Below are 27371 nucleotides of genomic sequence, written 5' to 3'. Positions count from 1 at the left end.
GCCTTTGTTCAGGTCAGGTGAATTAAGATTAGCCTACTGGCAGAAATTAACAAGGCGTCAAGTTTATTTTTAAGTTTATGAGCTACGTTGAGTTCATTAATTAGTTTAGGACACACTCCGCGATAGCCGACTCGACTCTACTTTCGTTTTGACATGTCAGAGGTATCACGTGACGGTGCGTTGATGCTAAGATAATTGTCTCGTCGGCTATTTGTAGCCTACTTAAATGAAACGAAACTTGAAGAAAAAAATACCGAGGATATGACCTCGGTGTCCTCTATGGTAGCAACGACCATGAGGTATACGGACTGCATTTTGCACTGTATGTGCTGTTTTCTCTTTTGTTTACAGTGTTACAGAGTATTTTTTCAGTTCAGCAACAATACCAAGCGCTCATAAATATTATAACTCATAGGCCCACTAAAATTGTACTGCTACACATTTAATTATTGACTGATTGATGATGAGAGGGCCTATTTCTTGCAGACTTACCACATCGTAATGCTGGAATGTTGTATGAGTGCAGTGCTAGAGTTAGGCCTATTCTGTTGTTTTTCTGTGTTTTTCTCCAGTGTCAGATTTATGTGTCCAATTCAATAGCTATGACCCAGTGTAATGTCTCATTCTTTTGACCACAGAGAACTACCAAACACAGATACAAACTGTAATAAATTGTAATAATGTTTGTGTATCATAATTTGTATAAAAATATTGCCACTATATTGATTATGTTTTAGGCCTGCCCTTTTCTTTGTCACTGTTGCTGTGCAGACGATGGTTATGGCATTTTATTAACATTTTGAGTTGTTTTAAAACAACATATGTAGTTTCTTTACATTAAAATAACGGTGTAACATGCTCTAAATAGGCAGTGGTTTATTTAACGTAGTCACGTACTTATTATCTGTTTTATTTTCAGAAACACACACACGGCCGAATTGGGACTGAGCCGGCTTCAAACAGCGTCAATTTGAGGCCACTCTGATTTACAGTAAGGAGAATAGAATCTCTGACATTACAGATGCCCACCTGGAATGCCTGGTTTTGGACTGTATGTTGTTATCGCAGGTTATGCCCTTATTGTCGGTTTTACACTAATTTGATACCCCCCTAGTGGTAAATGGGTACCCAGTGTGTTCAAAGGAGATGAAAGGGGGAATTACTCTTATGATACTTTAACCCCTGTGTGAAGTAAGCTTGTGGGCTTTATCGGGAGGCTGCCACTTTGTGTGGTTTGGCTCCCTCTGTTGGTTAACAAGCAGTTGTGAACTGCTGCAATTCGTCCGCAGACATCCATCTCATTTGCAGCATCTCAGCAGCATCACTTTTGGTGACACATCTGTGAGCTATTATGTACTGCCTCGGGAGAGGAAATGTGACTGGTAATAATGTTTTTATCCTGGGAATTGGACCGACTCTGGCCAAGTAACAATAAAAAAAAATGTCTCTTTTGTGTCCTGACATGGTGAGGCATAGCCAGGCCTTCTTCTGATTTATTAGAAAATAAACGTTTCTTGTTTGTTTCATTGACTAGGATTTAGATTTTGGAATTCCGCACGTGTAAATGACGTTTCGCCCAAAGCAGAAAAGGCCAGATGTATTACATTTGATTGTATAAACACGAACAAAGTGCTCATTGTCTTAAAGTGACCCATGATTGATTGTAATCATTCTTCCTCTATAGATGTGACTTGAATCAAGAATTTGCATGAATTTGAGTGAATGTAACTGTAAATGGTGAATTTAGGGATAATGTCAACACCAACAAGAAAAGGTAGACTAGGCCTACTCATGGTTTACAAGAGCATCACCAACTTCTGTGCAATCTTGAGAGTTTATATTCCTTGTAGAAAAAACGGTGCAGAGATTTGTCGGTGCCCCTAACCCAACCTTACGTTGAGTGAACGTATGGGGCGCACTACATTACGTCACACGTCCCTTACGTTGGCCTGCATTCGACCAAACTTTTTTGAACCCCCCTCCCGTGTTGTTGTTGGGGGAGAAGTAGATGTAAAATAGTTGTCTGCAGATTTAGGCGTGCGTCCACGGTTTTAACCCGTTCGGCGGAGAAGGTTAAGGAACAATCGTTGAAAGGTCGAATGCCGACACAGGGGGAGCGGCGTCTTGTGTTTTGTTAACTTTTCGAAAACATTTTCTGGCCATTGAAAACTTTGCGTGGTTGTCCTGTCGCGTTTTCCCTTCTCACCAACCTCCTCCTCTCACTAGCTACTATCAGCTAGCCAGTTAGCTGGTTAGCTAGCTATCCCATCCGTCTTCCATACTTTTGTGGGACAGGAGAGAAAAGGAGCTGGCGAAATGGCGGAAACTAAAATAATATATCACATCGACGAGGAGGAGACCCCTTACTTGGTGAAGATTCCAATTCCGGCCGAAAAGATAACTTTGTTGGATTTTAAACAGGTCTTGAACAAACCAAACTACAAATTCTTCTTCAAGTCTATGGACCAAGATTTCGGGTAAGTAAGAGAGCGTGACTGGGATTGCAACTCATAACGTTAACTTTATTAATTTCAGTGATGCGTTTAGATATTGAACATCAATTGTAAGAGGAAACCAATGTCTTTCTTTCAAAATAGTGTCAAACAACTATTGTGTCTTTGTAACCTTGGCTGGCTCTGCCTACCCTGAGAAAAGTTGTCTATCCTAGCAGACGATTGCTGATGCTCGTCTTGGTGACCAAAGTCACTCCCGCAGCTGAATGCATTCCAAAAGTAGCAGTCTAGACGGAATAATTTTGGGGGGTTCAAAAATTATTAGAATATTTACACAGCATCACATTTAGCTTCGTAATATATAAAGAAGGTCTTTAATAAGATGTAGAATACAGTCTGGTAGATTATGAGATGGTATTGTGACATGAGGTTTAAATGGCTTTACCAGCCATAGGCATCTGCCAAGGCCAACTGACCACTTCTACTGTTAGGGGCCAGCGCTCTCCTCGTGTTGCGCAATTTCTCAAATGGCCGTTTCCATAGGGATTAGGCTTTGCTATGTTAGAAAAATGTTGTCCTTGCAATTCATTCAGCCCCCTCCCCCAATCTCCATTAGGCTACTCCACCCTTTTTAGGACGCCAGAGCGCACACCTCTGACAATGCCGCGTGACAATCAAAACAATCAATCTGGAAGTTTAAGAACAATCATGATTAGACTACAGCACCGTGTTGCTAGAGAGAGAGAGTAAAGGGCATTGCATCACTGATCGTAGTGACTTAAACAAAAGGTGACCAGCTTTTCTCATCTTCGTCCTTTATGAAATATTCCCTAAATTCCTCTGGAGACAAGTAAAGGCTTTAGTGCATGCTTGGTTGGAACTTCAGCTGAATTGGGAGTTTAGTTAACCAGTCAATCTAAAAGACTGTCAGACTTTAAATTCTCGAAGGAATGAAGAGGCTAAAAGGAGAGGTAGGCTGAAGAGTGATCGGTAAAGTCCTTAAACTATTGCTTTTTACCAATCAGACACAGCATGCTGGAAGATTAATCTGCCTTGATATGCCTTAGCATTCAAATAAAGTGAATGTCTTGGGAGGGTGCGAACTGGGAAGTGATTTGAAACCTGTTGTGTGGTAACACTTTATTCTTCTATTCTCATCATTCTTGCGATGCCACCTGTTACCATAGGACAGGAATCGCCCATCAACCATGGAACCAAAGGGAGAGTGATGTGCTGAGACACAGCCACACAGTCTTGTCTGCTTTTCCCACAATACCTGTCAATGGTGCATAATCACACAAGAGAAATCACTGGAAGAAATGTTGCAGTAAAAATTCTCACATTTCATCTGAAACAGATGAAATAGTTTCTATAAAAGAGACTACTGGAGCGAGTCAGGCAAGAAAACATTCCAGAAGCCTTGAAATGTAAGGTGCTCATCTAATACATATTATCTCTTTCTATTTAACGTGACTAAATTTCATTGAAGTTACACGCAAAGATTAGCTTACACAATGTAGTGGCAGCTTTTCGGCGGCCACTTCTGAGAGCGGATGACTCTGGACAACGTGCGTTTTAGAAGCGGCCGTCGAAACGCTGCCACTACATCAAGTTGTTTGCCACTTCCGCTCTCCCTGGCCAAAGGTGTCCCAGACCTATATTGGATATCGTCAATCAGACAGCAAGACGTCACGCTTAATTGGCCAGACAGTTTCAACACTTAGAAATACGTACATTTAAACCATATTCACCATAATTATAAACCATACTTAATGAACATAAATATTATCCTAATGTCATTGGGATTTTATAAATATTAATAAGTCAAATGATTTTACAAACATAAATATCAAAATGGCTCCAACACACAATCTGTCATGCACTAGGCAGTCCGTTAATTGTTTGTGGTTGATGTGTAGCTTTTGAAAAAGTGTATAGAAGCTGTAAATCTTCATAAATGTTTAAGTGAAAGTTCTTCGGTCTGGTCACTTCGTCTCTGGTCAGGGTTGACCTAGTGCTACTGAAGCAAGGCCACATGCCTGCTGTCAGCAAGTCTGAACCCCCCCCCCCCCCACACACACACTTCAAATTAAGTGTAACCATTTGCAGATGACGCTGATCAGTCATGCTGGTTGGTCATGCTGACTTGCCTACCCTATACCAATACACAAATGGGGTAGTCAGTCACCAAATCAGCTCGAGCACAAGTGCGTCCTTAAAAGTTAGTCTTGATTCTGGCAGGTTGGATGGCCTCTGTGAAAGGCTCATCATCTCCTCGTTAAAATACCTCCGCCAGATGCCAGTGCAGATCATATTGGTATGGTATCGCTCACTACAACAGTCACAAATACGTCACACACGCATAAATGTAACGCCTGGCCTGTACTGAGTATGGGTTGGGTATAGTGTGTAAAGTGATACGACTGCGCTGTGTAGGGTCGGGGCCTCTGTGTGTGAGTGTGTGTGTGTGTGTGTGTGTGGCAGCCCTGGTGTTTGTGTTTCCTGTTGCGTGGTGGAGCCAGGGGCCAGCGGCAGCTGTCAGGCTGTCTGTGTGTGGCAGCAGCGGGGCTGGAGCAGAGGGGCGGGGAGGGGAGGGGAGGGTGGTGGAGGGGCACGCTACGGGGCTGGACAGGGGCCATTTGCTAGGGTGTCTGAGGCAGAGTCAACAGGAAGAGAGCAGCCGTGGTTGGGGCGGAGTCGTCCTAGTAGTAGTGGTGGTGGTGGTGGGGGTTTGGAGTTAGGACCGGCTGGGAATGAGGTGGTTTGGTCTGGGCAGGCAGAATGAGTATTCTCTCTGAGTGGCAGGTCTTTCAGTGTAGATTCTTGAGCAGCTCTCCTTTCCCTTTCTCCATCCCTCCCATGCTCGCTCCATCTCTCACCTCTTTCTCCCTTATTTGCTCTCTCTCTTTCTCTGTCCCTCGCTCTCTTTTTTTTTCTTGTGCTATTCTTTTCTTTCTCCCTCTGAGAACCCCCCCCCCACTTCTTGTTTGTCTTTTCTGCTCCTTTTTTCTTTCTTTCTTTCTTTCTTTCTTTCTTTCTTTGTCTGGCGTTTCTGGCTTGCTCGTTCTCAGACTTTCTCTCGCTCCATCGTTCACATCATTACCATGGCTTCTTCTCCCCCTAGTGTGAGGCTTTCTCTTCCTCACCAAGAAGGCTTTGCTTGGGGTTTGGTGGCCATTGAATGAGGCAGTGAAGTGTGTACATTTGAGTGAGTGAGTGTGTGCGGTTTGTGATTGTGGGAACGACTCTCTTGTAAAGCCCAGTGGATTGGGTTGGAGGTATTGCACAATTGTGTAAAACTCAGGACTTATAGGTTACAGTACAGGGAAAGTTGGAGGAAAGGGGAATGGGGGTAGTGAATGCCTGACTAGGAATGTGAAAGTGTTGTGCCAAATAACTTCGGCTACCAGTTATGTGTTTGTTGGGAGAAATTAATCCTCCCGTCAATTTACAGACCAGATACATGTCACCTTGTTGCATGGAATGTAGGTTTGTTGTATTTGTGGAGCCTGTTAGATCGGGAATGCTGATTTGGGATCAGAATTCCTTCATCCGTGTCTTCAATCATTTCGGGGCTTCAAAAGCCTTAAAATGATCACAACTTCGGGAACTGAAAAGGTTTAGTACACAATAAAGCAGACTCAGTAAAACATTTCAAAGACTGTAAGAACGGTGCGCTAAAAAGGCTGGTGACTTCAGGAAATTCATGACTGTCGGTTATATCAAAGAACTAGCTACCAGCACCCATTTTGCCTGCAGGATTTTCTTGTTTGTTTTCTTGTTGGCTTTTTCACAGGAACATGGAGTTGATTATTGCTGGCAAGGTGGGAGGTTTCTGCAGTTTCATATCCATCGGCTCTTAAAGCACAATCCCTTCCAACCTGACTGAGCTCCAGCAACAGTGGCTCAAGCTTCACAATAGTACTCACTGGATGAGTTGAGGCACAATATCAAGGCTAGTTTTTGTTTCCCTAAAAATACGTGCTCATGATGCACTTGGCCTTTGCAAAATGTTCAGAAACAAGATGATAAGAAACTAGTCTATATGCACAGAGTTGCATGTGAAAGACCAGCCTAACTTCAACCATCACAACTTTCGGCTATATCATTGTATGTTATTTTAAATAGTGTATTGTGGAAGCAGATAATTTGCTTACTTTTAAAGTTTTAACCCTTATGGGTACAGTGGAGACGAGACAGGTAGTGGGTGGGATAGAGATGGGCTGTCGGAGTGAGAAGACTACCCAGGATTTAGCCTCCTTGAGCACTCAGATCCTCCATTCATGCTGCACGATGACAACTTCACCACAGCATGAAACAGATTTAGTGTATCACTGGAATTGTTCTGTTGCCTGATGGTACAGTAATTTCCCACACACACACACACACACACACATTTTGTATTTAGGACAGTGTTTTATGCAAATTGAAAAGACGAAACCATGTATTATTAACCAGTGCCCAGTGGATCATAATCAGATCGTGCTTTAATCATCATGAAGAATGAAGAAAAGAAATGGCCTACATTCCCATGTATAACCTGCCCCCATATTAACCTCATAGCTGAAGAAATGTGCAAAATTGATGTATAAACCTCAGTTAATAGTCGGGAAATTACGAGTATGCAATGAGTTCTCGTCGACTGAATGAGTGGTCAGTGGTCAGACTGCATGAATTGCGGTCTTGTGTTGGCTGTTGTTGTGTGCCGTGGCGGCATTCCTATAAAGATGCCTGCTCATTCCTCCTGCTCCTATTTGCTCATGACTGCACATATCCACTGAAGCCACAACCTTTCCTCTGTTTTCAAACTGGGCTATAATCTGATGAATTGATAGGCCTGGAACCATATGTGCAGACCCTTGTTTTGTGTTTGTGTGTGTGTGTGAGAGAGAGAGAAGAGAGAGATGAACGGCATGTGACCTGTTTGTTGACTGCCCTCTCTGTGCACTCCTGACAGGGTGGTGAAGGAGGAAATTTCAGATGAGAATGCTAAGCTGCCATGCTTCAACGGACGCGTGGTTTCCTGGGTAAGACACATTTTTCTACTACAATAAGGTCGGTCGCTGACTGATTCGATTCGATTCCTGAGATTTTGTTTTTGTTACCTTTTATACAAAGCACATTAGTTTTTGCAACAACAAAAACACTTGCATCCCCAACAACCCACTGACATTGGATCACATGATGCAACCTTGCACAAATGAATGTGGGTGAGATATTTAGAGTTGATTTAGAGCCCTAGTTTTACCTGGAGTTAGAGTGTGAGAGAATTTCATGTTTCTTTTTGGCACAGGAGTACAAGGCATAAGTCTGTTGTGCTCATACCATGTATATTACAGTGAAGAAAAGAGACCAAAAACATTACTGTAATTTTTCTTGATCAATTACAGCCACCTTTGGAACTGGTGTCAGTTGCATTCTCAAGGGTCAGGCAGAAAGTAGATCCTCAGTGGTAGAATGGCATCACCAGTAAAGGGACCGCGCCCCCCCAAATCAGAGCTAACCGAACAACCACCCCACCTCCCATCACAGCAAGCCATACTCTCATAGCCTAGAAATCTAGACGCACCCTAGCGGCGGCAAATTAATTTGCTCAGCCTGTACGTCTATATCAAACCATAGGGATTTCTATTGGCTAACACCGTGGATGTTATTCAATCACAGCGCTCTATTTTGTTAGAGAGTCTTAAGGCGGGCTTAACAGGATAACGACAGTCCTGCGACGGTGAACAACAAGGAAGGTGGCTATGGCGAACGAAGAGCGGTTGTTTGAATCGGCGTTGGCGTCAACTTTGGAGAAGTTGGACTTGTGCTTTTCTTTGAAAGTTGAGCAACACAATGCACTTAAGTCATTCCTTTCGAAGAAGGATGTATTTGCCGTTTTGCCGACCGGATACGGATATGGTCGTAGCGCTGGCCTATTGCATGGCTAGGCAGTTTGAAAGACAATTCTCTGCCCGCCCCTTGGATTAAGCGAGGTGAATGGTTCGATGCCAGACTATACATTTCAATGATATAGGATGGCCCGCCAGGCTAATACTCTCATGCTGTGGTGTGAACTGTGAAGGACACCTGGTAATGAGAGAGTTCAACAGTTGCTTCAGAACCTTGCTGGCCCAGCACTAAATCTGTGTTCTAACAGAAAAATGAGGATGAGTATTCATGTTTAGTCTTCGGCTGTCATTCTCTGAAAAAGAGGCATGTCAATACAGAGGATAGGATGTGATCTGCTAACTGGGTTTTTTCCCTGACTTTTCTATGTCCAAAGGTATGTTGTTGCCCAGATAAACTTAGTTAGACCACTCAAGTGTTAACAACTCAAGTGGTAGGCTAGTTGTTGAACAAACCTAATACTTAGTTTAAACCCAGTTCCAAACAAGTATCCTCAAACACATTTAAAGATCTTTCTTTTAACATGTGATCTGTATTCTTTTTGACTGTAGAGATTTTTTTTTCCGAATGGATGCACTGCTATCATGTCTAGTGTAGCCAGTTCCATTGAATACAGTGGAAGCTTGTTGCTGCCGACGCTGCGCGAACGGAACGCTTCAGTTACGTGCCCGGTGTAACCTCCCTGTTACCCTGTGACAAAATCATCGTTATGAGCTCCTTCCCATCATGCAACACTCTCATAGCCCCCTCCAGATGGATGAGAAGCCTGCAGAACTCCACAAGGGCAATTTACTAAGAGCTCATTGTTCAAATGGAGGTGCATCACAGAGGAGCATGATTGCCACTGACTGTGTGAAAAGGTCTTCACAATGGCAGAATATCAAGTGTGGTATGGGGAACTAATATCTTTTAGGGCAAAACAGCCCACTATTTCCTAGTTAAAAATGACTTGTGAGCATTTCATTCATTCATTCATTCATTTATTTACACACGGCAGGCGCACTTTGTAGATGTAAAGCATTCGTCCGTTAGCCCAGGGTCTTTGTGTGTGTGTGTGTCTCCCTCCCTGTGCTGTCTGGCCAGGAGAGCTTCAGAAGGAGATTGGGGATTGCTTATTCCTCGAACAGCTGTCTAGGGTGGGGGCTCTGCTTAACTCTGCTTGGAAGGGACTGCTTATCCAGACATGTTTGTTTTGTCTACCGGCCTGTTTCGGGAAAACTAGGTGAGCGCAGATCGGAATAGCTTTTTTTTGTTTTGTTGTATCGTGTTATGTTGGTGCATGACTTAGAGATTTAGCTTGTACTTGAGTTTGAAGCCATTGTCCTCTAGACATTGATGTAGTGTGTGCAGCCTGTGTGGTGTGTGTCAGATTTCTGTTGTCTGGGGGAGTAGAGCTTTGCGTTGGAATGTTAAGGTCATGAGTTCATGTCACAGGGATTACAAGTGCACTGTTTTGGCACAGGTTTGGATGGATATAGAGCTTGAAAACATTTGGTTGTAGAGCTGCGACCGCAAGTCACTCCAACAGACCTTTGAAAATCTCCTGCACATTTAGTGCAATAGAGAGAAAAGCTAACAGCTCAGTTACAGACCATTTCCATTTTATTCTAGTCCAAGCCTCACTCCCAATTAATTTTGTTAAAGGGATATTCCACCATTTGGGGAATTACTCATTTTCCACCTCCCCTTGAGTTAAACAATTACACATTACACTTTCTAACTTGAGAAGAGACAAGTTTTAAATAGGAAAATTACCAGAAATCTTAGTCACTTTTAAACGTGATGCTAGCAGGCGAGATGCTAATGGTCTAATCCGATTCAATGATCTATGCTAGGCTGGAGCTAAAAGTGGTATTGCCAGACTCAGAACGGCTGGATGAACTTGACAAAGGTACAAATCAATTGTTTAACTCAAGGGGAGGTGGAAAATGAGTGTAATTCCCCAAATGGTGGAATATCCCTTTAACCTCGCTTCTTAAACCTCAGCCTAATTTGAAAATGGTCAGATGTGTGCAGGGTCACTGGAACAGCTTTGCGGCTGAACTTAAAAACATTTGGTTTCGAGACCTGTTTATGTCACACCAACAGTCCAAGGGAAACCTACACATTGAGTGCAACACAAAGACGACAAGGGCAACAACTGTCTGTTCAGATAGTTAGTTACCATTATATCCTACTCTAAGCCTCATCACAGTTTCTTTGGTTAGCCTTTCTTTCTAAACTTCATCTTAATGTGGAAATGTCCAGGTGCATGAAGGGTCATTGGAACAGCTCTACCTCGGCTCCCCCCTGGATCTCTGATAAAACGGTCTGACTCAGCTTTACGTTGAATGCGCCAATAATGGAATAACCAGCAGCAATTCTCTTATAGTTGAAGAGGGGGGAAAAAAATGACAGATAGAGCTTTTTTTGCTGTGGATTTACGAGAGAAGTATAAAGCGAATCTATAGGGATCCATTACTGAAACCCTTTTTTCCTCCCGTCTTGCAAAGTAAGCAGGGAGTTTAGCACAAAGCACCATCCGCAGAATGCATGAGCTGGAACTGACTTCCATGGTAACTTGCCATGGTAGTCAATTCCAGCTAACCATAGTGACACGAGAAGTAACCCTGTCAAGCTGAGACGTCTGTAAAGTTTGTGGATTGGAATCGCACAAGGCAGTTTAATATGCATCAGTTGACTTGGGTCGCCAAGCTGTCGGAACGAACACCAAGAAAAAAAATATACAGAAGTGGGGAAACACGATCCCCCTCTTTTTCTGTCATGGCTAATCACAACAAACTACTTTAGCAGAACCATAACACAAGTTTGGGCTGTGCAAGAAATGTTTTGGAACACACATTTCTGCTTGATGGACATTTCCGCTAGAAAAGACTCAACATGATTGAGTCTGTCTGGCCTGAGGGGTCTTTTAAGGTAGGCCTACTGCGTCAAACAATGGAAATTTTTCGCACGCCTGTTTTACCGCACATTTCAATCTCTGTCCGAAGCGCTCTCTAAAATCTCTTGTCTGACGCGCATAGCTTTGTTTGAGGCCCTGAATGGCTCTGTGTGTGGAAAAACCTTTGGAAGATGTTTGTGTTTGGTCAATCTGTGCCAGTCCTCCGTGCCACGTGTGAAACAGATATCGTTGGCGGCACTGGCACTGGCACTGGCAGTGCCTTCTCTGTGTATGGCGTATCAAAAATCGCCCCGAAAAATAGAAACGGGCCAATTAGAGCGATGCGACAGCCACTTGCTGTGTGCGTAGCCCCATTCACTTCAATAGATTCTATTTTGTTGGTCGCTGGCCATAAGTCGCCGTTGCGTCGCCGGCCTTTCTTATTTGTTTGTAAAGGTTAGGTGAAGTAGGATGTAACATAAGGAATCTCTGATCAATGTGATTGGTTTGGCTGGACCAGTGATTTCAAATTTAGTACAAAGTACCTACACCCGTTACGATGCTAGGGTTGGAAGCATTTCCCAAACGCGAGAGGCCAGACTCTTCGTGAATGAAAATAAGTAGTGAGTCTGGTTATACCAGACTATTAGATTCCATTGTTTCCAATACAACTCTGCCAAAACCTATTTCCGCTGCACTGTAGAATATGATTCTTGTCGGCACTGCTTAATAAAATCAGTTGCTTGTCAGTTGAACATTTTGGCATTGGTATGCATGAATAAGTGATAGAAATTGTCAGCACATGCGGTGTACTTTTTTTGCTTGCTTTTTTTTCTTTCTTTCTTTCTTTCTTGTCATCTTTAGGTTCTTAGTTAAATTGATGGTGGTGGAGGAGTGTTTTTTTCCACTGCTGTGCAGGCAGAAATGGTGTGTAGCTATGTTGTAAATTGTATCCACTATAAATTAAAAACTAGGAGGCAGAGCATAGACGGAGAATGCAAAATATTGACTTTTTAAAAATAAAAAGTTGTATCTCCCCAGCTGCTTTGAGACCATGGAGCTGAAAACTTGTCTGAGTTTGAGGGCTTGAGATGATGGCTGGCAGTGGCTGGCTGGAGCAGAGGCCAGTCGCTGGCGTTAGGAAAGGGCCTGACACACACAAACACTCGGAGAGGGAGACCACTGGGAACGACATGCGATATCACGGCCAGACTGAGAGGGTGAGAACTCCCAGAGGAGACCAGCAGACAAAGCCTCCGCAGCCATTATGGGGGATAAAAAAAAACAAGGGAGAGGCTGAGGAAATGAGAGATGGACACTGGGAAAGTGCACCAGTGGGAAGGAGGGATTGAGAGGGAGGGACAGAGAGAAGGGCAGAGATGGGGCTGAGAGAGCGGGAGAGAGAGAGAGAGGGAAAGAGAGATGGAGCTGAGAGGGAGAGAGAAAGAGAGAGAGGGACAGAGAGATGGGGCTGAGAGGGAGAGAGAAAGAGAGAGAGGGACAGAGAGATGGGGCTGAGAGGGAGAGAGAAAGAGAGAGAGGGACAGAGAGATGGGGCTGAGAGGGATAGAAAGACAAAGGGAGAGTGAGGGAGGAGGGAGAGAGGGAAATTAAGGAAAAAAACCAGGGGAGAGAGGAGGTGGGTCAACATCTGGACTCTGCTGCGGAGAGTTTTCCTTTGCAGAACTTCCAACCTTCACACCTCTGACAAACATTTCGTGAGAGAGGGCTCTTCAGTCCTCGCACAGACAGTCACAGTCATTGTCTTTCCTTTGTGTTGCTTATCTCAGTCGCGAAGTCAAACGCAATTATGGCCCATTAGATATCACCCTGCTCTGTGTGGGTGCCAGAGTGAAGGTGGGCGGGCGGGCGGGCGGGTCTCTAGGTAGCAGTTGGGTCTGAGTGGCGAGGAGGGGCCCACAGAGAGACGCCAGCCAGGCCACTTTTCAAAAGTCAAGTACAGTAACAGGACTCCAGACGGGGGTTGAAATGGGGCTAATTGTTACCGAAAACAGTTGGAAGGGTTTGCCTCTCTCCAGGGATGTATGCACACACACACACACGCGCGCACGCACGCACGCACGCATGCATAGTCACTCCCTCCTTCATACCCTTTCTCTTTACCCTTACGCAGATACATTTCCCACATCCATTATATTTGGCCCTCCAAACCCAGGTGTGTGTGTGTGCACTTCAGCTCTTCACACCTCCTCTCCTCCTCTCTGTTTCTCACACACTCTGTAATTGATGGGAGAGACTATGTTCCCTATGTTCCCGCTTACATAAGGCTCACTGTGATATCAGATACGGCTCCTTTAGTTGCGCGGGGCTGCACCAAATCCAGTTTGCCGTGAGAAGGACCGTGACCTCAGCCTGCGTGACATTACATCAACCTGCTGCACCCACAGCAGCTTCCTCTGTTACAGTCTCCTCAATGTCTTCTCCTCCTCCTCTGTCTCTTTTGACTTTTCATTTATTCACTATAACACTATAACTATAATATAAAAGTCTTATGACTTTTAATGATCTATTTAATAAAGTTTTTTTTTTTTTGTTCAAATTTTATTTCTAATTTATTTTATTTTTAATTATTTAATTTGTCCTTATTGCTTGTTATTTCTCTGTTTTCCGATGGTGTAAAAGCACATTGAATTGTCTTGGTGTATGACATGCGCTATAAACACACTCTTCTCTTGTCTGTGGTTGTTCCTCCCCTCCAGTCTCTCTTTTCTGTCTTTTTTATGTTTCATTTGTTCATTGTATATTTCTTTTCATAGTTTTTGCCGGTCTCCCTCACACTCTTCCACTCTAAATCATCATCCTGCATTCTCTTTGACGCTTTTTATGTTGGTCTTTGTAGTCTACAACTTCCTGTGACCAGAGCTAGAGGACATCTGTCTTTGAAGAGCTGGATGTCCGCTCTATGATGTGCCAGCTGTGTGGCCTGTGAAAACTCCTGAATATTGCTCTTTTCCGGAGCATGTGGACCTTCCTGTCCTCCTAATGTACTAAAGACTGGAACACTGACAGCTCTCTCTCTCTCGCTCTCTCTCTCTCTCTCTCTCTCTCTCTCTCTCTCTCTCTCTATCTCTCTTTCTATCTCTCTCTCTATCTACCTATCTCTCTCTCTCTCTCTCTCTCTCTCTCGTTTAGTTGGTGTCGTCCGATGGGGCAGTTGCACCGTTACCTGCGGAGGCCCCTGTCCCTGTGCCACCAGTGGAGGTGCGCGCCCCCTCTCCCCCTCCCCCGCCTCTGCCACCCCCACCAGCCGAAAGGACGGGGGGCATCGGGGACTCCAGACCCCCTTCCTTCCAGTAGGTTGCCTTCACGTTCATTCATGAGGGGGCCATAGACAGTTGCACAGAGTTAAAGGCATACCACAATGTTTTTGCATATCCATAGTAATCAAACCTAAATTTGGTGCCAACTGCTAAAGTCAATGGTGATGTCTGCAAAGGTCATGTTCACAAAATGTAATTTGTTCAGAAATATGTGGTAGTATTTAAGTTACAAGAAAAATGTGCAGCTAATATAGCCAAGCCTCACATAGGATTTTACCAAATTCATTGTTAATATTTAAAGGTGTTTTGACCTCTTCATCTCTCTCTTCAGTCCTAATGCAGCAGGAAGTGTGGAAACGCTGGACGACCAGACAGAGACGGAGTCGGTGGTGTCTTTCAGGAGGGAAAGGCCCAGACACAGAGAGGGCATGGACCAGCATGGTGGGCACACACACACACACACACACACACACACACACACACAAATCTCCCATTCAGTGTGATGCATGCACTTAAACACTCTGTTAAACATTTTCGAGGCAGTCATGCACATATACTTAACTCATTGAATGCCAAGCTGTTTTCGGAAGCTTTGTCCTTGTTGAAGCTTGTTTAAAAGGTCAGACTTTAAGCTCTCAGTGGGTACAAACCGTGTATTTCTACACGCCTCTGTTTCTGAGAAATCCCAAGCTAAACAGTGGCTAGTTTTCATCAAAATCGATGTTTTTTTTCTAGAAATGGAGATATAACGTCTTTCATGAAATATGAAGTGTTGCCTGTAAACTACAGTAAACTTTCCGGGAAGTGATCAGCGAGACCTGGCGAGACTGCCACCTAGTGATAGACCCACGAAAATGGCCTGGTTTTGACCTGACGTGCATGCGTCACTGATTCGACCCAAAGCGGCAACCGAGTTATGATAAAATGTCCAGATAAAATGTCCAGATTGTGCGTTTTCATGAGTTTTCGATCGTCATATATTTCATTTCCATTCATCACAGAGTTCCCAAAATCACATATAAGGTGTGTTAGAGTGTCTAGTTTCGTAATTTAAAAAAAAAGCTAAAAACGTAATATTACGTTTTTGGCACTCAACGCATGGGAAGGAAAAATGTAATATTACGTTTTTGGCACTCAATGAGTTAAGCAGATGCGCGTACATGCACACATCAGGAGTGACTCACCCAGACACATAGGCTGGTATATCTGCAGACGTGCTGTAACAGCGGTCGCATTGATTCTCAAATCCACCGCTGTGAGTCTGTGCCCCTTTGGATAAATGCATCTACTAAGCACCTCTCACCTCTCGTATTCACAGAGACATACATTTGACATACGCACATGCTTACATGCCTAGCTTCAGGTTAACATCTGTATACATGTACACTTCTGTGAAATCCTAACCAGGGAGAGATATCAGCCCTAGCGGAACATGGCACAGCATGGTATAAGCCATAGACCATCTGGAAACCCACTCACACACAGAGAGTGATACACAGAGTGAATCATACAGCAAGACAGGAGGGACATCAGGGCTGCAGATCAACACTAAAGAGCAGTCTTATGGCATAGTTTTGCATGGAACACACACACACACACACACACACACACACACACTTGCTCCCCTGTTCGCCCACACACACGCACACATGCACCCCCCCCCCACACACACACACACACACACACAGACACTCTTGCTCCCCTGTTCGCCCACACACAACACACTCACACCCCGGGCCCAGACTGCAGAGCTGAGTGTCTCTGAAAGCGGCGTCTGCAGGACTTAAGGCTTCCTTCTCTCCAGGCCTTGATGTGGTGGGGGGGGGGGACTCGGCCGTGACTTGAGCTGTTTACTACCGCTGTGATTGGTCCAAGCCGCTCCATGCCCCACTACATTAGGACCCGACATCCTCAACGTGTCACCCTCAATTGATGGATGCCTCTTCTGTTTTAGTCGTTCTGTCTTTCATCATTCCATCTGTTGCTCTGCCCTCCGCATGATCAGTCAGTTCTGATGCAGCTTTTCCATTGTTTTCCAGCTGCAGGGCTCTCTCTTCACTTCCTCATTCTTTCCCAGTTTGTTTTCTATCCTTCTTCCAAGTCACTTGGTTGGTTATTTAATGTCTTTCACTTTCACACTCTTTTTACTTTCCATCTTCCTGGTATTTTTTTTTTTTCGATCTGCTTCTGTCTTTTTCTTTCCTACCACAGCACCTTTGCCACTTCTTCGTTTTGTACAAGTTGTACTCTCCCTCCTTTTAGACCTTTCTCATGCCACTTCTTGTATTGTAGATGTAGGATGATACCAGGGGACGTGGGTAGGAGATAGCTTACATCATGTCACAGAATTTGATTGCTTCCATCATGGGCAAAGAATATAGGCGAAGAAAACACATTTGTCATTGACATCTAATGTTGTTGTTTAAGTCACATTTCATAACCTGTGGTGTAAGTAAGCCATTGTATACGTATAAGCTTTGAAAGGTCATGGAAATTTAAATGAAGGTCATTGAATAGTTATGGAAAGGTTTTCAAATGTTGTCAGCGAAAACGTGGGAGAACCTTGTATGAGGAAATGATGATATATCACTTCAGTAAAATATCTCTCTCTCCCATCTGTCTGTCTCTCTCTCTCTCAGGACCGCGGGTGGTGAATGGTCAGACTCGCCTAGAGCGCCCACCTTGCGGGCTACGAGAGCGCTACCACGGTGATGAGCAGCGAACTGGAGACCACTACCAGCTTCTGCGACTCGGACGACGATGACACCATGAGCAGGTGCGGGGTCCAGCTGTCATGGTGGCCATTCTGTTGCCATAGCAGAAACAAAATTATGGGCTACCCCACATATCCACACTGTCCTCTATGTGTCTCAATTCCCTCTGTCATCACCACAGGCTGAATACTGTTAAATCTATTTCCAGCTTTGAGTGCAGGAGAGCAATTGTGTTCTTGCGTCATGGATTCTGTACGACATGACAGTATGGTTAATATTTTCTAATGAAGAGGTGTCCGTAGGTACTTGCACCATGTACCACCATGGATGAGGTGCAAAATCAGTTAACTTTGTCCAACTTTTTAGACTCCCACTAATCATCTTGGCTTTGCGGTCGACAAGCTCCATAGACTTCAGTGTTTCCCACAGAAGTGAATTTGTGGTGGTAGGTTTGCAGAATTAACTTGAATGCAACAGTTTTAGCAAATTAGCGCAGCCGTGGTTATGATGCTAACCAGATTTAAGCACAATTTACGTACAACCTGGAAAATCATTGTGTGGTGGTCAATGTTGATATTGTGGTGGGCCGCCACAAATAAGTCAATGTATGGGAAACACGGACTTGTGGGCTCCCTCTGCTGGTGCTAGCTGGGACTCGCTGGAGCTGTCTATAAAAGAGAAATGGACTAATACGCCATGGAATTCTCCTCAGCCAGCACATATATTTCCGAGAGAGCTTCAGTGTAACGGCATCTTCTGTTATATTCTGCTCCCTTTGTGTTTACTCGGACACTGAATATCTTGTTTATGCCCCACTGGGCAACTCTTTATTCAACTTTGACACACGCATAAATCCTTCAGCATCTTAACATGCTCATTCACTAGGTGCAACACCCAACCGGGTCTGTGTAAACAGGTACACTAAAACAATAGCCGTTAGAATAGCCGTTCTTTTGAATTCAAATTCAAAAGTCTCTCTCTCTCTCTCTCTCTCTCTCTCTCTCTCTCTCTCTCTCTCTCTCTCTGTCACAGGTGATGGTCCATCGGAAATTGTATTAGCTGGCTGAAAAGCCTTCCATACAGAGTCTGGCATATAGACAGTTATGCCATAACATTTTCTTCTACTGATTTGACAATACTGACACATGAGAGACACAAACAATCCAAACAATTGTAGTTCATGTGGTTATTATGTAGTATGACAACTTTCTTTGTTAAACTTTTTATTCTTTTAAACATGATTGAAACAGAGCTGTTGCAGTGTCTGTCTCGTGGGCTTTATGTAGTTGGTGTCCTGTGGAAATAAACGTCAGTAACAGTGATGTGTGGTGTGAGTTTCCTTGTTCTCTGTCCTCAGGTTCAGCAGCACCACAGAGCAGAGTACAGGCTCCCGGCTTCCCAAACGCCACCGCCGACGCAGGAAACAGCGCCCCCCGAGGCTAGAACGAGTAAGACAGCCCTACCAACCACACACATACACCATACAGATGAAAAGATTATTTTTGCACTGCTCCTTGAATTTGGACTTGAAACTGACAAATAAATTGATCTCGCTTTTGAACATGGCAGCAAATTAATTGGGATTTAGAGGCTGGAACGAAAAGGGCTGTTACAGAACATTTTTTTTATTCTCATATTCTGAATTCAGGCGTCATCATTCAGCAGCATGACAGATTCCACGATGTCCCTGAATATCATCACTGTCACACTCAACATGGGTATGAAAATCATCTTCTATTCTCCATACTGGTACATTAAAGCACAGTATTGATAATGCCATATTATAAACGTACACTTTAGAGATTTAGCATGTAATTAAAACTACTTTTCCAATTTGATTCAAACTGTTCAAAATGACTCAAACCAGACTATGGTTTGGAGGAGGCATGTTGCGTTGTGTGTGTGTCTGGTAGAGAAGTACAATTTGATTCAAACCGAACTGTGGTGTGGAGGTTGACTGTGTCTGGGGCACGTTGCGTTGTGTCTGATAGAGAAGTACAACTTCCTGGGCATCAGCATCGTGGGTCAGAGCAACGAGAGGGGCGACGGAGGCATCTACATTGGCTCCATCATGAAGGGTGGGGCTGTGGCCGCGGATGGCAGGATCGAGCCCGGAGACATGCTTCTGCAGGTGTGTGTGTGTGTGTGAGTTTTTGTATATAGTGTGTACGTTGCATATGTGCTTGCATATGCCTTTTTTTATTTTATTAGACCTTCAGATTTTGGTCCTGTTATGCACCAACCTGTCACTTGTGGTAATCAGAGTTGCTATAATGGAATCCCATTGTTTTACAACAAGGTGAACGATATCAACTTTGAGAACATGAGCAACGACGATGCTGTTCGGGTGCTGAGGGACATTGTACACAAACCAGGGTGAGTTCTCTAAGTTTCAGAAGATGTCAGATTGAAAGAAGTGTGATTGTCTCTGTGTGTCCTGTTATTTATTTCTGTAGTTTGTTTGATGCTACAGTTTTCGTGTGTGTCCCACAGACCAATTATACTGACGGTGGCTAAGTGCTGGGATCCTTCTCCTCAGGGATATTTCACTCTTCCGCGCAGTGAGTGTTCTGTTACCCCCTCAATCATAACACTTAGCCGTGATGACCTTATTAACTCAAGGACACTATAAGCTTATATATGGACTCTGTGGCGTCATTCTGCCCGTTACTCTCATCTCTATGCTCTCTCTTTCTTGTCTTTTATTCCCTCTATCCCCCTCCATCTCTCCAACTCCCACTCTTTCCTTACTTCCCCTTCTCACCCACTCTCTCGCCACCACAAGTTCAGAATTTATATCAAATATAGATTTAAAGAGTCTTATTCAGATTTGTTTTATCTATGTAATATTATTTATTTGCTTGTCTATGTTTTATATTGTTTTACTATGAATTTTCTTGCCATGATATACCCATAGATGCTGATATGGAATTAAACTAAAATTACCACTACCCCTCTCTCTCTCTCTCTCTCTCTTTCTTTCTTTCTTTCTTTCTTTCTTTCTTTCTTTCTCTCTTTCTCTCTCTCTCTCTCTTTTTCTTTCTCTCTCCCCCCTCCCTCTCTCAGATGAGCCCATCCGGCCCATAGACCCAGCAGCGTGGATCACTCACTCAGCGGCCCTCACAGGGGTGTTCCCTCCCTACCCCGGCAGCTCCTCGCTCAGCACAATCACCTCCAGCTCCTCTGTTACCGAGACTGAGCGTGAGTGTTGACACACACACACACACCCTTCTCCTCTCCAGCACACCACACACACACACACACATCCTCCTCCACCACCTTGGAATCTCATTGTGTCAGTGCAGACAACAAATACATCACATTTTTTCTACACGTTGCTATTTATTCTTCTTCTCATTTTATCTATCGGTTCATCTCTATCTTCCTTTTCTCTCACCCACTGTCGATCCGGGATCAGCTAGTAGATGCTGGTGTTGTACTGAATGTGTCTCTCGTCATCACACCTGATTCACGTACATGACAACAAAGCTTTGCTCAGTCATACTAACAGCAAGCGTTGTTCGTAAGATAGGCCAGAGAAGAGTGATTGTGTCGAACCGAAGTGTGAAATAACGGATGACATGCCTGGGGGGTATTAGATAAGGGCCTTCTCGATAAATGGACTCTAAACGGAGGGATATAGCTTAGTGTAACTGAAGTGTGCTGTCTGTTGTGATCAGATGGAGCCAAAATTGTGGGTTTTAGCCAAACTGTTGTTATAACTCTGTAAAAGTGCTGGTCCTCTTCCCAGGAGTGTTTCTCTACCTCCTGAACAGTTTTGGCTGATCTTGCTAGTCTTTGATGTGTCTCCTCCTGCGTGGCGTTGCATCTGTGCGTCTGTCTCCCTGCCCTTGGCTCCGTGCCTGCCCGTGTGCTCCTGTCCTGGAGGGAACCGGAGTCTGCTGGCTGCCTCCTCTGCAGTCTGCACGACTTCCTCTCCCCGCTGGGCAGGGGTCAGTGATTTATCGGGTCGGGTTTTCCTTCGCCCCCCCCCCTCTCCCATCCTCATCCTCTCGTATCGTTTCTCTTTCCTTTTTCCTCTCCAAGCGCCCCCGACCACACACACACACACACACACACAAACACACACACAAACACACACACAAACACACACAACCATCCTTTCAGTCACCTTTCCCTCCCTCCGTCTCTCCCTTCCTCCCTCCTTCTCAACCTCGCCACTCACTCATCCCTCTGTTTTCTCCTGCAGGCTTTGATGAGTTCAACCTGTCCTTACACTCGGACATGGCGTCGGTGGCCAAAGCCATGGCGTCCCCGGAGTCCGGCCTGGAGGTGCGGGACCGCATGTGGCTTAAGATCACCATCCCCAACGCCTTCCTGGGTACGTGGAGATATATATATATATATATATATATATATATATATATATATATATATATATATATATATACACACATACATACATATACTATAGAGATGCATAGAGAGAGAGTGGGATGGGGGCAGTTAGAGAAACACAGGATGGGAGAAATGAAGGCTAGAAATGTCAATGACAAAGAAGGAACTATTGGAGTTCTAAGGTTAAAGTGGGGGGGGGGGGGGGGGGGTGTCTAGCATCTTTGTATTTACTTTGTATTATTGTACTTGTACTTTGTATTATTTTTGGCCACTGAATTTGTGTGTGTGCATCTGTGTGTAGGATCAGACGTGGTGGAGTGGCTATACCACCACATTGAGGGATTCCAGGACCGCCGTGAGGCACGTAAATACGCCAGCAACCTGCTGAAAGCCGGCTTCATTCGCCACACCGTCAACAAGATCACATTCTCAGAGCAGTGCTACTACATCTTTGGAGACTTCAGTGACTGTGAAAACTGTAAGTACCACGTTTATCCATCTAAATTATCATAAAGTTATGGCAACATAGTGGAAATCTATCTTCCACTACCACTAACCCTCTGTCAGGCTAGCGGGTTGCTAGCTAGCTAATACTCTCCCATTTGCTTGCACATAGTAGAAATGTGCAGAAGCAGGTTAGCCTCTCTCCTCCTCAGTGGTCCAATACGAAGATGACCGTACCACTGAGCTGAGATCAGACTTTGCCTTCTTTGCACTCTTTGTAGACAAGCTGCAAATCCAACTCCAACATCCAACATTATGGACAATTACAGAGTTGATATTGCTACTAACGCAACCATGGTAGATAGACATATTAAGAACAGATAAACTCACCCGTCATTCCATTAGCTGTCTTGGCAACGCAGTATGTGGTTCAGGTTGGACTGCTCTGCAGAGTTCACCGCGAGGCCTCGCCGCCTACATCCCCAAAGAACATTGAGTGCAAGCAAGCCTTTTATCAGTGCCAGCTACACTGCCGGTGTCGGTTGCTGCTGCTTTAAGCCGACAAATCCCTTCACAGATTGAGATTTGATAAGACTTGGCTGCTTTCAGTGCATCCAAGCTAGACCTTGGGGTAAAGGCCACTACTACCCTGAACTGTGCTCGACTACATAGGGCATTTGGGCATTATTTTAAGGGGATCTATCGTGCTTTGCCTACAGTATACATATTTCAGTCTGACAGTGGATGACATAAACTCCAGTCTGTCTTGCAGCTAAGCTCTCAATTTCCTGCCTTGTTCAATGAAATTGCCACTATTCTAACAGTAATAGGTGATTTGTTGATCACAAGTGATGCTACGTTTTACTGCATTGTCTCTGTCAATGTTGGAAGTGCAACTGGATCACTGAAGTACATTAGGTCCTCTTTCAGAGTGTCTCTCTAACGTCATGGAAAAGGATGAGGCACCAAAAAGATAAACTGTATGTGATTGTATTACAGCTGACATTTATGTTCTCTTTTTACCCCTTCTTACCTTCTTGTGTCTCTCCTTCTGTCCATATGGCTCTCCCTCACCACCTCCTCTACTTCCCCCCTCCTCCTTTTTCTGGATCTCCCCTGCCTCCTCCTCCCTCTTACCTTCTTGGCTCTTTCCTTCTGACCACCACCTCTCCTACATGCTGTCCCCGTCCTCTCTTCTCCGTCGTCCTCCTCCTCCTCCCCTCCTCCATCCTCAGACATGGCCAACCTAACGCTGAACGACAACGACGGCTCCAGCGGTGGCGCCTCGGACCAAGACACGCTGGCGCCCCTGCCCCTGCCCGGGGCCACCCCCTGGCCGCTGCTGCACACCTTCCCCTACCAGTACCCGCAGGCCTACTCCAGCCAGCCGCCGCCCTACCACGAGCTCTCCAGCTGCAGCTACGCGCCCGGCAGCAACGGCAGCCAGCACAGCGAAGGTGAGGGAGAGGGCAAACACAAACACACACACAGTGTATCTGCATTCTGAAATGCATTGGACATTCCAATGCATGTACATATATATATATATATATATATATATATATATACACACACACACACACACACACACACACACACACACACACACACACACACACAGTGTATCTACATTCTGAAATGCATTGGACATTCCAATGCGTCCAACGAACGATTCATAGCCTAGTAATTTCATGGCTAACAATAGCCTATATTCCTTTCTAACATTAACCTTTAGATTAGTTTTAGTTTACTGTTGTGTATGACTTGTGTATGAACAGCGAGTGTGCTCTTTCGGTATGATAATCAGCTCCTCTAATGCTTAGGGTACGTTTTAACAAGCAAATTTACCTTGTTCTTGCCCATCTGAAATGTCTCCTATACCTTTGCTGCCTCCATCCTTTCTGTTTTTGTTGTGTAAAAAAACGTTGTATATGATGGTATCGATGTCTTGAGTTAGCGAATTGGCTAACATTGTTTGTTGGTAACCAAATAGCCTACACATTTTGTAATCGCTGCGTACGTGCATTCTCTCTCTTTCAGATTTGCGTTCCGTAGCCAAGTGTGTACTATTGCAAAAGTTGACAAAATAAATGTGTTTATTTATAGCCTACTGGCATACTGTCAGTTAATTGGCTACAGTGTAGTGAAGAGTTTTGAGAGTGAAGTTATGATAGGGCAACTTTTTGCCCTTTTATGAAAATTATTTACAAACCAGAACATGGGCCATGACCATGAAGCATCTATTTCTTGCAGCTGTTAAAACACCCGCTAGATAATTTAAATAAATAGCCACCAACATTTGTGTTTGCAGTACAGATTATTTCTGAAAGTTATTTGTCCACTAGGCCTACTGGCTGGAGTGGTTTCTCGTTCGTCCTCCGCAAACTACAGGTAGTTCAGTAGAGAGCCATTGAATAAGCGATGCCAAGCAATTTCTATGTAACACTTTTTGTGACATTCAGCAAATATCTCCTCACCTAATGTTAGTTAGCAATGTAAGTTGCTTCAGACAATATGTTCTACTGTACGTGGAGTTGTCCTCCATCTCATTGCATCAGTTCTCTGATTTTGAAGGTTCTAAAATATGACCATATGCTGCACCGAATCCTTCTCGTTTTCTTTCATTTGTCCAGCTAACTTTTCCATTGAAACTAGCCATTTATGATTGGTTACACAGTCGACATTCTGAAATGTCCTGCATGATCAAGGCCAAATTAACCAGTCATTATGCAGCCACTGTGTCAGCAGCATGAGCGCTGACAGTGACTGTGCGTTTCTGATGTCAGATTATTATGTACTAGACGGTTCTCACGTTGCAGCGCTTTACTTACATGAAGTAGCATTAATCAATATGAGGGGCAGAGGGGGATAGATGTTGTCCCCCCTGGTGATGAAAATAATTAAGCAGAGGGAAGGATATCAAGACCAGAGGGGGGGTAAATTCCCCCCATCCCCTCCGACATATAGCACCCTGCACACACACACACACACACACACACACACAAAGGCAAGCATGATAATGACACACATTTTCTACCTCTAGGTAATACACAACAAATCAGTTTGTGTCGCATAAAACTTGATTTAGTAGTATGACATGAGCTTTTTAATGGACGACTTTTTTAGGAGGATTTAATACCACTGATGAATCATTGATTGATGGAACTGATTGAACATTGATTATCGATCCTCTTTTTGTACCATACTGACAAGTGCATTGTAATCTGGGCAATTAAGATGTGATGTTGGTTTAGAAGATCTAGACTTCACCTTCTATTCTTTCTTCTCCTGCTTTCTCCTCTCCTCTCTCTTCTCAGGGAGCCGTAGCAGCGGTTCGACGCGCAGCGAGGGCGAGCGACGCCGCGGCAACGGCAGCACCAAGAGCGGAGCCGGCAGCACGGTGGGCGGCGGGCGGGACGAGAAGTCCCCCGGCGGCGGCGACTCTCGCTCGGGCAGCGGCAGCGAGTCCGACTACTCCACCCGCAGCAGCTTGCGGCGCGGCGGTGGCGACCACGGCTCGCAGTCGGCGCCCAGCGAGCACGGCAGCCACGTGAGCGTCCGCTCGACCTCCTCGCTCCTCCGGGGGGTGCCGCCGCCACCACTCCCGCCGCACCCCCACCACCCGCACATGGCGTACCCGCCGGGCATCCAGCTATCCTACAACCCCATGATGCTCATGATGGTCCCGCAGCACCCGCACCCGGCCCTGGGTGGCCCGCATCCCGGGCAACACCTGTCCGCCCCCGGCCACCCGCACCCAGCCCTGCACCCCCTCCCGTCATCTACGCCCGGGGGTCCCCCCGGCGCACCCCCGACCCGAGACCTGGCGTCCGTGCCCCCTGAGCTGACAGCCTCTCGGCAGTCCTTCCACCTGGCCATGGGCAACCCCAGCGAGTTCTTTGTGGACGTTATGTAGCGTAGTGGCCGTTCTGTGCATTAGTTGCTCATTTTGTGTGTGTGTGTTTTTGGGGAGGGGAGGGGTATGTACGTGTGCTGGAGAAGTGGACTGTTTTCAGTGGCCTCATGAAGGCCCGTGTTGCACTGGTCACTGCTCGCAGGAACAGGGTTTTAAACGTAGATCAGAGGACATCTTTGTCCATTTTAAAGACCATGGATATGACATGGTGAAAACACCTTTTTTAATAATAATACAAAACCTCCTTTAGTCCTGGTCTGCACAGCACACAATGTAATGTACCTCTTAGTAAAAATCAAGTGGTAAAAAAAGAACGAAGAAGAAGAATTGTGAAGTTTCGTCTGGTTAGCTGCTCTTTTCCCCTCTAAGTTAAATAAACCACCACATGTGCTGATCTTGAGACAGTGAGAATGAGGGAAAGCATTCCACAGGAGGGATCTCTCTGATCCGTCTGTAGGCGCCTTCTCATCTCTGTCCAACAAAACCTTTTGCTTAAGTGCAGTGCAGCTGAACAATCAAAAGATCATGTCCCAGGATTCAAGTCTGTGGTCTGGCCGTGTGACATGGCTATTATAGCATTTGCCCTTATTTTTTGGGTGTGAGTGTGCACTGAAACCAAAAGTAAACATTCTCAGGCTAGCCAGAGGATCAGTGGTGGCCTTTTAACCGGGTTAAATGTTGGAAATTGAACGTTCTAAATCTGGATTCATTGAATTCAACATTTAGAATGTTACATTGCAGAACAGAATCCTCTGTTAGAATGTTCAAAACTTCCATGCTGAAAGGTTAACCCCCAGATGACAAGTGACAAGTGGGGCCCATTTGAAAATGGGTTCTTGAAAATTGGTTAAGTGGGCAATTAACAAGAAACATATTTCTAATGCTTTATGTTGCCATGTGGCAGAAGTGTCAAGGTGAAATGTGCACAGTCTGGGTTTAAGAATCCACAGCCACAGTTCATGCCATGGATTCCAGTTACATACCACATCAAGCTGAAGTTTCCCAAAACTTGGTGCCTTGAAATTATGAAGGATTGGTCTGCCCTTGTATGTGTGTGTATATAATTACAACTTGTTTATCATGACAAGATACTGTTGTTCATTATAGTGTTGTTTAATGTGAAATCTTTGGGGAACATAGTTGCCTATTTGTGCCAAGTAGGCACTGTTCAGTGTCTCTCAGAAAGGCAGTTTTTAAATTGTGGTATGAATGAGGGGTATAAGTGAATAAACCAAAACTAAGACATGGTACTTTTGGGGGATAGAATGTTCAAAATATAATTGTCTCCCTGATTTTCAAGATGATCAAAAATGCTATAGACTTGACATTTTTGTACAAATATTTTCATATGTAATCAAAAAAATACAGGTACCAAATGTTTATCATGACACTTTTTATATTTCTTTGTTTTTGTTTTCAAATAAATGTGTA

At 44.6% G+C, this 27371-nt stretch overlaps 1 protein-coding gene across 1 annotated transcript; it reads left to right on the top strand.

Moving 5' to 3' along the window:
* The first annotated feature begins 1972 nt into the window (after positions 1-1972).
* On the top strand, positions 1973-27371 carry dvl2 (dishevelled segment polarity protein 2). The gene is given in 16 exon segments (XM_042069002.1): positions 1973-2477; positions 7411-7480; positions 14380-14540; positions 14839-14948; positions 17147-17184; positions 17186-17283; positions 18579-18669; positions 18870-18939; positions 19213-19352; positions 19521-19597; positions 19715-19782; positions 20288-20422; positions 21432-21563; positions 21882-22058; positions 23260-23481; positions 25342-27371. Coding segments are annotated over 16 exon segments (2349 nt in total). The 5' UTR covers positions 1973-2316; the 3' UTR covers positions 25941-27371.

Source organism: Alosa sapidissima, chromosome 18 (genome assembly GCF_018492685.1).
Source record: "Alosa sapidissima isolate fAloSap1 chromosome 18, fAloSap1.pri, whole genome shotgun sequence".
NCBI lineage: Eukaryota > Metazoa > Chordata > Actinopteri > Clupeiformes > Clupeidae > Alosa > Alosa sapidissima.
The sequence above is the reverse complement of the archived record's forward strand: the minus strand, read 5'-3'. Positions and strand labels throughout refer to the sequence as shown.